This window comes from Triplophysa rosa, linkage group LG15 (assembly GCF_024868665.1).
Source record: "Triplophysa rosa linkage group LG15, Trosa_1v2, whole genome shotgun sequence".
Taxonomy (NCBI): Eukaryota; Metazoa; Chordata; class Actinopteri; order Cypriniformes; family Nemacheilidae; genus Triplophysa; species Triplophysa rosa.
Genome location: NC_079904.1, coordinates 23,632,640 through 23,647,991, shown reverse-complemented (window position 1 = coordinate 23,647,991; position 15,352 = coordinate 23,632,640). Strand labels below are relative to the sequence as shown.

Sequence of the window (15,352 nt, the reverse complement as noted above, 5' to 3'; positions counted from 1 at the left end):
CCACCACCACCAGCCTGCACAGTGGTAACAAGGCATGATGGATCCATGTTCTCATTCTGTTTACGCCAAATTCTGACTCTACCATTTGAATGTCTCAACAGAAATCGAGACTCATCAGACCAGGCAACATTTTTCCAGTCTTCAACTGTCCAATTTTGGTGAGCTCGTGCAAATTGTAGCCTCTTTTTCCTATTTGTAGTGGAGATGAGTGGTACCCGGTGGGGTCTTCTGCTGTTGTAGCCCATCTGCCTCAAGGTTGTGCGTGTTGTGGCTTCACAAATGCTTTGCTGCATACCTCGGTTGTAACGAGTGGTTATTTCAGTCAAAGTTGCTCTTCTATCAGCTTGAATCAGTCGGCCCATTCTCCTCTGACCTCTAGCATCAACAAGGCATTTTCGCCCACAGGACTGCCGCATACTGGATGTTTTTCCCTTTTCACACCATTCTTTGTAAACCCTAGAAATGGTTGTGCGTGAAAATCCCAGTAACTGAGCAGATTGTGAAATACTCAGACCGGCCCGTCTGGCACCAACAACCATGCCACGCTCAAAATTGCTTAAATCACCTTTCTTTCCCATTCTGACATTCAGTTTGGAGTTCAGGAGATTGTCTTGACCAGGACCACACCCCTAAATGCGTTGAAGCAACTGCCATGTGATTGGTTGATTAGATAATTGCATTAATGAGAAATTGAACAGGTGTTCCTAATAATCCTTTAGGTGAGTGTATACTGCCTTTGGTGTCGTCACACATCACACTGTGGAGAGGCTCATTGTAGAGAAAGTGAGAGACCATCATTAACACTCAAGGAGGTGCAGACAACTGTGATATCAGATTCGTTCAATTTCTATAGCACTTTTCATATTATATATATTGTTTAAAAGGAATTAAGCAGAAAGGAGACATTATTCTATTATTCAGTCTGCTGTTCCTGAGCAACTGTGAACTGTGATAAGATTTCTTCACAACCAGATCAATTTAAAGAAAAACACCATTTGACCGAATTATGAGCCTTTTTATTATTTAGTGAGGACCAGTGAGTGTAATGAGATCACGCAAACACTGCATATAATGAGTCTGCGTAATCATACTGCAGGACAAAATCCTTTACATGATGTATTTCCCACATGTACACATACGTACAGCCTACCGTTACATCCTTCAGACGCTATCATGAGTTCAAATAGAGTACATTTGTAGTTTTACAAGAACTGACAGACGGCTTGGAAACCACCCGGTCCGGGACAGAGAGCATCCCTGCAGGAGGTCATCTGTGTTCAAGTTTAATGCGTGGAGCTGTATTAGTGTTGGGCAGAGACGTCGCTCCAGTCACGTCCCAGGACACAATGTCAAGAGAGAACAGCAGCATCGCATTTAACTGCACGTTTCATCAATACTTGATACACAGTTCACATGCGGGCGGTCATGAATACTACATGAAGCTCTGACTACATCAGCGGCACATTAGACGCTTCGCAGAGCCATATTGCGTAATTCTTCAAGCGTTTTTCAGCTGGTTCAATACGTTTCATTCAATCACTTCAATTCAACAGAAATAGATTACCTTGAATCTCGCTTTCAAAAGTTAACCAATTACACATGACTGGAAAACCTGCAGGCTCCCGGCTTGTTAGTGATGAGGTGTGTGTATATCAATAGATGCGTCACATCTGTGCAAGAAGTACACACAGGGATGTGGGATGCATTATAGACCACTTGGCAAGATGTAAATGCTGGTCCAGAAGCTTTGTTTTTAATGTTTTTAATCCAACATATATATTTTGAAGAATGTTGATAACCAAACACCAATGAACCCTCCATTGTATGGAAACATTTTTCAAAATATCTTCTTTTGTGTTCACTGAAGAAAGACTCACATACGGATTTTAAACAACACAAGGGTGTGATGACCGAATCTTTGTTTTTGGGTGAACTGTCCCTTTAATAATGCATCAATGTTTTTCAATGTAAAAGAACAACCACGTGACGTGACGTGAAGCGAAGCTGAAGAGAGAATGGATGCCGGTAAGCCAAAGCACTTTCTAGCACGAATCCCATATGAAACGAAGCGGATTTAAAGCTGCATTGACAGAACACTATATTAAAATATACAGACGGGTGAGAAAGAGCGTTCACAGACATGACGTCTCTTCTCTCTATCTGAATCTCATATCCATATATCATAGTTCAATAGCAGCTCCATTATAGCTCGAGTCAGGACATTTAAATCCACGAGTGTGCAATGTGGCCCGCATTCTCCTCCATCATTTGCTTGACTTCAAAGCTCTATTTTTTGCTACAGTGATCCCTGGGGCTCAGTCGTCCTCTTTTCACTGCTCCTGTCAGCGATTACGCAGTAAAAAAAGAAGATCAATTACATTGTGAGGCTGGCGGGATCTCAGAGAAACAGGCCGTCTGCTGGAAAACCCGACGACACGCGCACAACCAGCTCACAGATACTGCTGAAAACTGTGAGGCTCTGGCTTTAAAGGACCACTTCACCCCAAACTTCTGTCATTTACATGTTGTTCCAAACACGTAACTAGACATGTGCTGATATTCGGTAATGGATTCGTGCGATGTTGTTATCGCGGGCACTTTCAAATACCGCGAACATAGATCAGCATTTTGATTTTTAGAACGTGTATTTGTGTATTTTTCATCAACCAGATAAAAGTACACTGCGTGTATGCTGCGTAGGAATGCGCACTCTGATCTAAACGATCCCGTTCCCCATGTGGAGATGCCTACGTGTGTGTGTGTGTGTGTGTGTGCGCGTGTGCGTGTGTGTGTGTGTGTGTGTGTGTGTGTGTGTGTGTGTGTGCGCGCGCTGCTGATCAAAAGACGCGTGCACACTCTGATGTAAACAGTAGCACACGGAGAGGAAGGGTGGCGGAAGGAGGAACGCTGCCGACGATTTATCCCTCTTCTAAAAGGGTGAAGTCTGAGGTTTGGAAATATTTTGGGTTAAAAGTAAGACGAGTAATGAAATTTGACAGTGTGGCAGAATAATTATTTTAATTATACGTTGATGGAACGCAATAAAGTCATACACTGTCTCAAAGTGCGAATGAATTTGCTGTTTATAAATGTTTAGCTTGCTATAATAGTTAACACACTGGCTTGGCTTGTTATTCAAACAATAATAATAATATGAATTGTAGTACTAGCGTTGTACAGACATAAGTATATTTAAAAGCAGTTAACAAAAGTTGTTCTTTTGCAGTTTGCACTTTATTCTGTTTGAATAAACTCACTTTATACATCATTACTGTGTGTTGTTTTATTGATATTTAAATGTTTGAGGTTCTCTTTATTATTTAAAATAAAGTTGTTATCAAGAGGAAAACACGGAAGTTGGTTTATATTTTCAACCTGCATTTCTCATAGAATTGAATACTGCGATAATACCGCTTACCGCGATGAAACCTTAATCAATTAATCGCAGCATGGAAATTTGATACCGGCCCAAGCCTACACGTAACATGGGACTTTCTCTCTTTTACCGAACACAAAAGGTGAATTTGTGAAGGATATTGTTTAACATGTAACAAACGTGAATGAAGACTGGCAATGCAATGGTCCAGATGAGCGCTTTGGTCATTGTCATGAAACCACTGAAACATCATGGCAGTTAGGGCTGCACGATTAATCGAAAAAAAAATTCAATCTCGATTCATACATGAATGCGATCTAATTTCTTAAGGACGGCGATTCACTTCTGTGTATTTCCCGCATTTAGATCACTCACGTATTGGTCACACTCACACAGTCGAAAACAAAACACTGTTAACTCACCAATCAGGCCAAAGATAGCAAATGAGTCAAATCTCGATCCCTTCCCTCCTCTCTCATTTACTGCGTTACGCGCTGTCACTCACATGCTCACACTCACGTCGTCACATCGTCGCAGCACCGCAGGGTAACACCACAAATCTATACAACCACCTCAAACGTCACCACAAAATACAGTACGAGTTAGCCATGAGAGACAAGGGAGCTACACCTAAATATGCCAGCCGCCTGACGACACAAACGTCCATAACTCAGACATTACACGGTGCATCGCCATACCCTTTAAGTTCCCAGCGGCACAAAGATATAACAAACGCCATCGCTTATCACCTTGCTAAAGACATGATTCCAATCAACACAGTTACAAGCGACGGATTCAAGGCAATGATAAAGACTATTGACAAGCGCTACTCTCTGCCCTCTCGCAACTATTTTTCGTCTGTTGCATTGCCAAATCTATACACCCAGTGTCGAGTGACAGTCGAGAAAGATCTGCAAGATATGCAGAATTTCGCGGCAACAGTAGACCTATGGTCAAGCCGAACTATGGAGCCGTATTTAAGCCTGACAGTGCATTTCATAACAAGTGACTTCAACATGAAAAGCCGCTGTCTACAGACAGCGTTCTTCCCTGCTGATCACACTGGCGAGGAACTGGCCCAGGGGCTAAAGGAGAGTCTCAATTCCTGGTGTTTGGAGGAGAAAAATATGGTGTGCTTCACCACAGACAGTGGAGCGAACATTGTTAAAGCGGCCTCCCTGAACAAATGGACAAGGCTTCAATGTTTTGGCCATAGGCTACATCTGGCTATAGGTGAGCTGTGTATTACAACACGACAGTAACATTTTCATATATTCATTTAAATCTGAAAATTTTTTCTTTTTTTTTTTATTTTTTTTTATATAAATTCGTATTGTTCTGTATATAAGACGTTATTATTTATTTCTGGAAATACATCGGGAAAATGGGGTGGTCTTTTTGAGCTTTAAGTGTCAATATAGCTGCTGAATATTTGTTCAGGACTGAAGCCACTATTAAAATACAAGGTCATGGAACCCATTGTGACTTAAATGGACATAGAGGATTGTACTGTATGTTTCTAGATGTTAATCTGTGTCTTTTTAACTTATTGCTTCTTAAATTAGACAAAATTGTAAAAACAATGTAAAGTATGTGCACACACAGTTAAGTTTATCCTGCTTTACAGTTGTCCAGTTCTTGCAATTTAACTGCCATTTAACATTATAATGCAAGAAAATGTATGTTACATTAATTTACTGCAGCTAATAGAGATTATTCTTATTTGTAGAGAATGCAATGAAAGATTCACGCATTGACCGTGCTGTGGGTCTTTGCAAAAAGCTTGTGGCCTGCTTCAGCCATAGTTGGAAGCGGAGGAGGGAGCTTGCTGTTGCCCAAAAGGAGCTCAACCTGCCTGAACACCAGCTTAAAACTGAGTGCCCAACAAGATGGGGCTCCCGACAAGCTATGGTCCAGAGAATGCTTGAACAACAAACTGCGATTGTACATGTTCTCTCCTCTGACCGGAAGGCTAGACACCTGACACCAACCTGGCAGGATATTGAAGTTCTTGAAGTGATCAACAAGACGCTCACCCCACTGGCAGACTTTACTGATGCTCTTTCAGGAGAGCAGTATGTTAAACGGAACTTGCTCGATCGATTAAGGGCAATTCCAGCGTTATGGACGTGACATAAAAATGCTCAGAGAATGAATTTGTTACGAATATATTGAACCATCTGTTTATATTTTACTGAACCCTTGTTGATAGAGTCTAAACATCAAAAAATGTCTATTTAAAAAATTTTCTATTTAAAAAAAGGGAAATAAACATGCGTTATGGATGTGACAAAAAAAGGACGCGTTTTTTGGAAGACGATAAGCTTTGTAGGATTTCTGTCAAAGAAAAAGCGCAATCCTGAAGCAATAATACCCAATGAATGGAGAAGGGATGCCTCTTTATAGAACATAAAATAGTTATTTTATATTTATTTTCATGTGTCCATTTATGAGGAATATGTAGCGTTATGGATGTGACAATCCTGAAAATGGCACTTACCTGACTATGAAAAATCATGCACTAAAAATAAAACAAATGCTTTACAAATTTGAAGCGAGATCTCACATGGGTATTTGAACCACCAAATGTTAAAATCTGTGCTGTTACCATAGTAAAAACCGCTGGTAAACACTTCATTTTTTCGTGGTTAGGTTGACATTTTCACGGAATTGCCCTTAAGTCAAAAATCCTGCATTACCTTAAAGAAAAGTATAGTGATCCTCACACGCAGAAGCTGCTTGACATAGCAACAGCTTTGGATCCACGGTTTAAATTGGACTATGTCAGCGAAGACAACAAAATCAGTGTCAAGGCCATACTGAAGAATGAGATGACTAGCATTGCTCTGGTAAGTATCTTTTTAAGATTCACAATACACTTTGTCTCACATAGTAAGAAATTTACAGCTTATACATCAAGGTTAACCAACCCTGCTCCTGGAAAGGTACCATTTTGAAGATTTCAGGTTCGACTTTAACAAAACACACCTGAAGCATCTAAACAAGGTGTTCAGGGTTGCTAGATAATTGCAGACAGGTGTGCTGAAGCGGGTTGGAGCTGAAGTTTACTACATTGCTCCAGGCTACATTGTTTATAGCTGCAAATAACTGAATAATTTGAAATAGAATTAAGTGAACCCACTTTAGAGATATTAATGTTGTTAGCAAGTGTACAGTATAAAGATTTTTAACTTATCTTTATCTTTGCAGCAAAGTCCCTCCACAACTGCCCCCAGCGCCCAGCCTTCACCGCCCTTTGAAGGAAAGAAGAGAAAGACCCTAGGCAGTTTTTTTAAAGCAGCAAAGGGCAATGGGGCAGCAGCTAGGGCTGTCACGATTATTAAATAATCGTCTCATCTCGATTGTTTGACCTCATCGCGATGGTTTCAGATCATCGCAATTATTGCACATCTTTATAGAAGACACTAGGGGGAGCTGTAGTGCATCTGCATATTGCATATTTTAGTGTATATATTGTTACTAAAGCGTGGTAATACTTGTAAAATGTACCACCACAACACAATCACTTAAAAAAAAACTAAAACATATACAAATTACCTGCAGTACAATTTAATATTATTTAAGCGAATCTCAGTGTAAAAACCAGTCTACCAAAATTTTATTAACACACAAGTAAAATTTTATTGTAGTCTTGCAAGTGAGAAAAAAACAGACTAGAAGCTTTTCTATGACTGATTTTAATGGTGGCTTCAATTCACTCCTGATCAATTTACTTCATTTACAAGTATTTGGTGGTTGTATTATTGACAGGTAAAAGCCTAAACCTTAAATATATGATGACCCAATGTTTTCTGATGTATTTCCAAGAAAAAAACAGTCTTGTATTCAGAACAATATGGTCGTTTCAATCGCTGAATCAAAAATGTATGAGAATTAAATGTCAAAGCTCAAAAACAGACAATTACTCGTCATAATCGTCAAAGCCCTAAAACAGACAATTAATCGTCATAATCGCAATGATTTATAAGACAATTAATCGTCAGTCAAATTTCAGAATCGTGACAGCCCTAGCAGCAGCACCATCTGATGATTCTTCTCAAGAGAATGATGTAGACATGGAGCTAGACTCCTATCTGCTTACAAGAAACATTGACAGCGAAGAGGACCCATTAATTTGGTGGAAGGAACACAGGGGACAATATCCAAAATTGTCCGTGCTGGCAAGGAAATACCTCTGCATCACTGCTTCAAGTTCCCCATCAGAAAGGGTTTTCAGTACAGGGGGGAACATTGTGACATGCCTGCGTTCCTCCCTGAAACCTCAAAATGTAGATAGGCTAGTGTTCTTGGCCAAGAACCTTTAAAGTTCTTGGCCAGTTGTAGTATCAGAAAAGCAGTGGTTCCTTTTAGTTATTTTCATGTATTATTGTCAAATTAATACTCTTCTCCTATTTATGTTTAACAGCTTAATTTATTAAATTATTCACTTAGGGTCCAAAAGTTGTGTTTCCTTTGTTATTTTTGTGTATTATTGTTAACATTCTTCTCTTATTTATGTTCAACAGCTTAAGTAAAGTTATTCACAAGGAGAAAAAAAGGAGAGACAATTTTTGTTACTTTTTTCACTTTATAATAACTGAATGTACTATGTTCAATTTTTTACTGGAGTTCAATAAAAGTTTTGGTTGAAAAAATGAGAATCGTGTGAGAGAATTGTGATCTCAATTCCCATGGAGAAAAATTGTGATTCACATTTTAGCAAGAATCGTGCAGCTCTAATGGCAGTAAACATTTTAATTATGAAACATAATTCATCAGCACAAAAAATTATTAGAATGAACATAATTGTGTTCTCTACCTTACACAAAGCATGATTTTAACATAGGAATAGGGGTGACCTCGAATAAGGATTTACGTAGTCGAATCAGAATTGTCACGTCTTGCCTATAGTCGACTGATAGTTGAATCGCCGTGCGTGCGTGCGTGCGTGCGTGCGTGCGTGCGTGCGTGTGTGTGTGCGTTTGTTTAGAACAGAATATACCTTTATAATAAATTAAAATAAAAAACGAAATAAGCAAGATTCAAGTCACAATGTGCAAAATAAATTAGGCAAAGTGTCTGAAATTTAGGCAAAAATTTGGCAAAGTGTCTGAAATGCAGGGGAACATATATTCAAAACACAAGCCACAAATAATCCAATGAATGGACATTTTCCTTAAACATCCCGTAACAATGCTGTTTCACTTACTAGACCAGATCTCGCCTCAAAACTACTCTTAAACTACTCGATAATAGTCGGGAATACAGCACGTTCATTAATCATTACCAATGAACTACCAATAAAGTTATTTACCGCACGTAAAGGAGGAATGCAATGAAGTATCTTACCATTTAAACAGTCAAAAAGTCTCTTTCACTTTTTCCCTGCGCACTCTTTCTCCGTCCTCCTGACGCGCACGCTTGCTTTCAGTGCAGAGAATGACAAGTTCTGAAAGTCTGCGCCGTGCTTGCTATATGCAGTGATTTTGATTATATTACTTGATTATTTTTTGTATCAAGCAGCGCCAAGTTCAGTCTAAGTAAAGAACTACGTGCATTTACAGACAAAGTGTTCATTCATATTGATGTGCCCAAACATTCAGTGAGTGACAAATGTTTGGAAACGGTGAACACATTCATGTGCGAGTCATCTGCGGGTGCGTGCGGAACGTGCTGCTTCTCTTCACCGGTCTCACAGCACAGAAGATGCGGAGAGATGCGATCCTGCGCTGGGTCATAGTCGGACCTCACGCTCATGTGCGCCGGGGGGTTTCGGTACCCAACCCTAAAAATCTCCCATTTCTTTACATCATAAATAATCATTTTCCCATCTGCTACGCCACTGCCCATATAACCAAAATGGCATGATCCCCATTGCATGACACCTCTGCCAAGATTCCACCGTGAGATTGGTAGTCGAATCAGGCTCCTCCTATCCAAGCATCCAATCCTCAACTATTCGGGGTCACCCCTACATTTGAATGAATTATTTATGTATTTTATTGCTTTTTCTGCTAAAATTCTCATTACTCATTTTTTTAGAAAATCATGTTTGACATCTTGAAAGCAAGAATTTGTGAGAATCACGCGGGTGAAGATTGCTTGATTTGAGCATTGTTATAGACATTAGTACACCAAAATAAACACTATGTCATTATTTACGCCTTCTCGTGCTCAAATTAAACCATTTTCCTGTGCCGAATGTGTTATAAATGAGTGGTGTACATGTACACTATACGAGTAAACACTTGACTTCAATATACATCTTAAACATTCACATTTATGCTCACGGTAAATATCTAAAAAAAAATGATGTTGAACATTGTGCTCTGCCTCACAGAATATTGCTTAAAAACACCTTCACCGTGAAATAAAATACCACGGCATGATTTTAGTCATATTGCCAACCGCTAATGGGAATTTAATGGCAATGAGATGAAGACTAATGTAGACGTGTGCACAGAGTCGCTGAGCTGGAAGTGAAGGCGTTTCATATAAACACAAACTGTGTGCCATATTTGGACCGCCGAGAGGACTTGTGTCAGCTGGGTGACGACAGAAAACATTTTCTTCTCTTCACATAACCAGAAGATTGAACGAGAAATCAAACCAATTCGTCCAGACACCAAAACCTTCAAAAGTGCAGATTTGACTCAACCGTGAAAATCATTTACCCAGAGCAACAAACATTTCATCACAATCATTTCAGAGAACTGTAATTATTTTTGAAAATAATGATTATTATGCATTTTAAAATTACGGTTTGCCGTGTAAATAATGTTTTATGGACTCATTTAAAATGCCATGATGTAGCTAAACCGGTATACACAACACAACACAACCTCACTCTCTCTCCATCCACACGATGACGTGTGTAGCTGTAGTGTATACGTAAAGATTTTGTATCTTATCGGCGTAACGTCTACATGGATCCGGCGTTTTGAGAGCCTGAAACCGCTATTGTTTGGAACCAGGTCCCAGAGTGGATCAATCTGAAAACGGCACACTTGAGTTTTCGTGTGTACAGCCGATCTGTATATTTTCTCAAACGATGATGTCATCATTTCATCATGCAAAGTTTATGCGCATGCTCCAAGTCGTCTTCTCTGTTTTTAGTGCATCTCTGTGTTAGAGAATTACAGCGCCATATACTGATTGGTTTAGCGATTTCGCTCTCTCTCTCCCTCTATCTCAATCTCACACACACACACACACATTTTCTGGGTTCTTGTTCTCAGAAGCAGACCAAGAAATGGTTTCTAGTTCTAATATGATCTGGAAGCGTCTTTTTAACAAGCAACAGCGGTTCCTCAAAGCGTGCCGTGGCATAAGAAAATCATTTCAACCTCACACACAAGGGTTTTTGGAACACTTCTTAATGATTCCTTATTTACATACTCTCCATGGTCCCAGTTGCTAGGGTGTTCTGGGTGGTTGCTAGGAAATTGCTAGGCTCTCAGTACACAGTTCAACGGACGTCACTCCTATGTCTCTGCATCCTGGCGAGGTATGGCCGACTATTGTTGCTCTATACGATAGTTGCTGCTAGGGCGTGGCTAGACAGTTGTCATGGTAACACATTTACATTCATGCATTTTATCCAAAGCAACTTACATGGAATTATACTATACATTTGTTTCTAATTATGTGCAATCCCTGGGATCCAACCCATGACCTTGTTGTTAACGGCATGCTCTAACCACTGAGCTACAGCAAAGCATAACACTTTGAGTCGAGTCAAAAGAGCCTGTGTTTCTATAATAATCTTCATTCATGTCACAGTTGGTGGAGATGGTTGCTAGGGTCATCTAGCTGGTTGCTAGGGTATGCCGACCCTTCCAAAAGTGAATGATGGGTCAAAAAGATTTCGTTTTTACTACGACACAATTTTACTATAAGAAAAACATGGTTCATTTTCTTAAGAGTGGAATATTGCAAGGTTGTTACTTATATTCCAGAGTCTCTCTTTACTGATCAGTGATCACATCACACCAAACTCTTGTTTAATGTATGCGATTCTTTTGTCATCAGACGAACATTGTCCGTCATTACAGACCTCTCCGCAGCGGCACATCTGAGAATTATTTAAAACCACAGAACAATGTTAACTTACGTTCTGAAGTTTTGTGCCAATAAGGAGATGTGTGACTATTCACTTTATATAATGGCATCTAGTTATTATAGGGCTGTTGTAGGGCTGGGCGATATATGTCGCGATTCACACTTATTATACATGTCGAAATCGATTCTGAAATCGATTCTGTGTTTTATGCACAATGTGTGTGTGTGTGTGTGTGTGTGTGTGTGCGTGTGCGTGTGCGTGTGTGTGTGTGTGTGTGTGTGTGTGTGTGAGTGTGCGTGTGCATGTGCATGTGCGTGTGTGTAAATCGTTCTTCTTCTGTGTCCCATATTCGGAGTTTCTGCACGAGAATTGCATAAGAGACATAAGAATTGCACGATATATCGTCCAGGCCCTGTTGCACTGTTTCCACATAGAATTTGAATAAATTGCATTTTCGTGACAATGTCCCTTATTTCATGAGCCAATCGAGCAAGGTGGCGATTTCATACGAATTTGTACAATATGAATCGTACAAAAACATATGATTATTACAAAAAGGGCAAACATGAAGGTAAACACAACCGTCACTGGAGCAAAAGCAGATCATAAGAAAATGTACGATTGAGATAATGCACAAATGCATACAAAATTAGCAAACGAATAAGTACAATTGTTAGAAATGTATATGAAATTGTGTTGTTGGACAGTCCCCAAGGGCAGATATGAGACACAATATGAAGCGCAACACCAGCATGTACAGTAATTCCATTAACATGAAACACGAAGTTTCATTACCAAAGAAGCTTTAGCAGCTTTCAATTAGAATGCCATCAAATCAGCTACAAAAGCCACTTTCACCCCACAAACCCCACAAATTCCTTTAAAACTGTTGAATTAACTTCAAAAAACTATAATCCATGTTATTCACACAAGCAAGGGCATTGCCAATGTTGTCTTATTAGCATTTACATTTGTATATTCATGTGTTCCTTTCAAGTTTGGTGTAGAAAACAGAATTTATAAAATATGTAGTGACTGACATTTAAAGGGATAGTTCACCCAAAAGTAGAAATTCTGTCATCATTTACTTACCCAGACGTTGTTACAAACCTGTATACATTTTCTTTGTATGCTGGACAAAAAGAAAGATATTTGGAAGAAAGTTTGTAACCAAACAGTTCTGGGCCACTATCGACTACCATAGTAGGGAGAAAACTACTATGGTAGTCAATGGTGCCCCAGAACTGACTGGTTTCCCAGATTCTTCCAAATATCTTATTTTGTGTTCAACAGAACAGAGACATTTGTACAGCTTTGAAACAACTTCAAGGGGAGTAAATGATGACCGAATTTTTATCTTTGGGTGAACTATCCCTTTAAATGCGTTTCACATTAAAGGCGGGGTAACCGATTTCCGAATGACGCTTTAGACAACTGAGTCGGGCCGAGTACCAAAACAACCTTGTAGCCAATCAGCAGTAAGGTGCACAGGACGGACATTAGCCGAGCCGAGCGCTGACCAAAGCGAAAGATTGGGGTAGGGGTGTGTTTGTTTTGGTGATTTGAACATCAACAACGGCTAAGAGAAATCAGACATCCCGCCTTTAAATGTATTTAATGGGTTATTTAATTTGTATGTGAGCATTTCATTTTGTTCTGCGTGACTGTGCAAAGCGCTGCTTAAATGCAGCAAAATCCATGCAGAAATTACATTTGCAAAGAAAGTTAGTCCCAACACCCAGAGGATGATTTACTCAGCTTCGCAGCTGAAATAACAAACATTTTTACTAAATTATTCAAGCTTTAACAAAACCACAAGCTTCACATTTCTGCTTATAAACCCGCTAGAATGCTGTCCACTTATATGTACATAACCAAGTTTATATAAAAGTTTACAAGTTTATTTCCGCGAGGAAAAACGTGAGGAGAGTGTAAATTATTTCCACAAATACAGCTGTTTACTGGGTCCCCATATTAATGGCCCCTCATCATCAAACACCCCCATGACGGCCATCATATCTATTTGGAGCTTAACAGCACCATTTTCTTTTAACAATATTGATGGCATTAACTGCTCTCAACTCAAAGTTTTTAGCTATAGAGTTCTATATGAAGTCTGGATTGAATTCGAGCAGTGAGGGTGAAAGCAGGGGAGAGTGAAAATGAACAGACAGCGTATGGCAGAATACACACGAGCAAATGAATTATGGCAGGAGTTTGTAATTGGCAGAAGCCGACATGTGGCGGTAGGTCATTTGTGACAGTCACGCTGGCCGTCTGCTAATGAGAGACTTACGTAACATGAAATAACTCTTCCATCTTTCAACGTCTCATTCTGAGCTAAAGCTGCAAATGTCATCGCAAAAAAATAATGATTGTTTTCACACAGGTTTCTGTCTCAAGCTCAATCTTACTGTCTGGCTGGTGTCAACAAAACAAAGCCAAAAGTGTTTGTGCTAGGGCCGCTGTGTATTGGCAAGGGCCTTGAGATAGGACACATATCACAATAGATGAGTCACAATACAATATATTACAATATATTTAGTTAAAAAGAAAAAAAGAGCTTGGTGTGGACCACCTGATGTATTTTTTACAATTGCAAACATGAGTTATTTTGCGTTATCTTGTGTTAAATAAATAAATGGGACTACACAACATGTTTGTATTGTCTTTATCACAAATTTATTTATTTTATTTCACTTTTATTTTAAGGATTATTCGAATGCAATTATTTTTTCCTTTTCATTTGACTAAATGTTACTATTTTACGATGTGGCTAATTCATCCTCAATCATTTCGTATGTTTTAGTATGATTTGCCTTTGCGCCTGTGATGTTAGGTTTCGGGGTGGAGTTAGGGGAGAAGCGTCAGTGTTGCTTTTTTTCGAATAAAATTGTTTTTGTACGATTCACATCATGCAAATTGATACAAATTAGCAGCCTCGTAAAATAGTTACGAATTCCCTTAAAATCAGGCTGAATGTATAAACAATATTTTCTTTAAAATTTGTTTCAAATTGATAATAATATTTCATAATACTAAATGATTACTTCTTCATCTTGTTATTGCCGCAGGCTTGTTTTGTTAACGTCAAATTCAATATGCTGTCTGTCTGCCCTCGCTATCATATACAACCAGTGGCATGCGTTCTTTTACATGTTATCATGTAAACTGTCTTCATTTCCCATCATGCAAAATCAAAACACAGTAACTACACGAGACCTCTCGGACTCTGATCTGTTCTGTGACAGACGGCTGTGCCTCAGCCGTTCTCAGATTCAGAGATGAGGGAGTGTTCAAACTGTGGAACTACACAATTGACAACAAAAGTCATTTGAAGCCATTTTCCAGAAATAATCTCTGCATCTCTGAATGTCATTTTATAACCAGCGTGCTTTATCTTCCAATTCAAAGCTAGTCACGGCACGGAATGCTCTTCTGATGTTGTGTCACAGCGGCATCCGATTCGGCATTCAGATTCTGAATCAAACAAACGCGATAAACATCACATCTCGTCCTGCCAGCAGAAGATGAAAAGTTTGCCTGTCTGCAGTCTGACATGACCTCACCTCAGACAGCACACCTTATGTGAGGAAAACAGGGAATGATGGGAATAACAATATGAAATGGTGTGGAATAGAAGCGTGTGCGGGTGTGTGCGTGCAGCTCTGTGGGAGATTAGAGCTCGTCAGCCAGAGACACACTGACATATGTGGCATTATTTATAGCCGGCAGATCCTCTCTGAGGCCAGTGGACGACTTATTGTCAAAAACTAAAGACCTGTTTGGACCTTTGTCAATCTAAGATATACAGTCTGCTCCTGAACAAACATCAATTTGTTCTCAGTAACGTGCAGCAGCACATTCAATCATTTATGTTCTGTATACAAGTGTAGTGTTACATGATTGGATGA

The 15,352-nt window shown here is 39.4% G+C and overlaps 2 protein-coding genes across 4 annotated transcripts in view; one reads left to right on the top strand and one right to left on the bottom strand.

The window, feature by feature from the left end:
• Positions 1-15,352, bottom strand: part of lrfn2b (leucine rich repeat and fibronectin type III domain containing 2b) — a 70,304-nt gene that overhangs the window by 51,376 nt on the left and 3,576 nt on the right. The gene's annotated exons all lie outside the window — the stretch shown is intronic.
• LOC130565407 (E3 SUMO-protein ligase ZBED1-like) lies at positions 3,820-6,698 on the top strand. 2 transcript variants are annotated; one of them, XR_008964372.1, is made up of 3 exons: positions 3,820-4,609; positions 5,106-6,225; positions 6,587-6,698. XR_008964372.1 is itself a non-coding variant. In XM_057352079.1 (2 exons), exons 1-2 carry the CDS (start codon positions 3,820-3,822, stop codon positions 5,507-5,509), a joined length of 1,194 nt encoding a protein of 397 aa, XP_057208062.1. In that variant the 3' UTR covers positions 5,510-6,567. The 2 variants fall into 2 exon arrangements, 1 of the variants encoding a protein (XP_057208062.1); XM_057352079.1 differs by lacking the exon at positions 6,587-6,698 and having other exon boundaries at positions 5,106-6,567.

Excerpts from the sequence above, each read along its gene's own strand:
- LOC130565407 (XM_057352079.1), top strand. The coding sequence starts at position 3,820 with ATGAGTCAAATCTCGATCCCTTCCCTCCTCTCTCATTTACTGCGTTAC. Across the intron at positions 4,610-5,105 it reads TAGGCTACATCTGGCTATAG|AGAATGCAATGAAAGATTCA; the intron begins GTGAGCTGTGTA and ends TCTTATTTGTAG.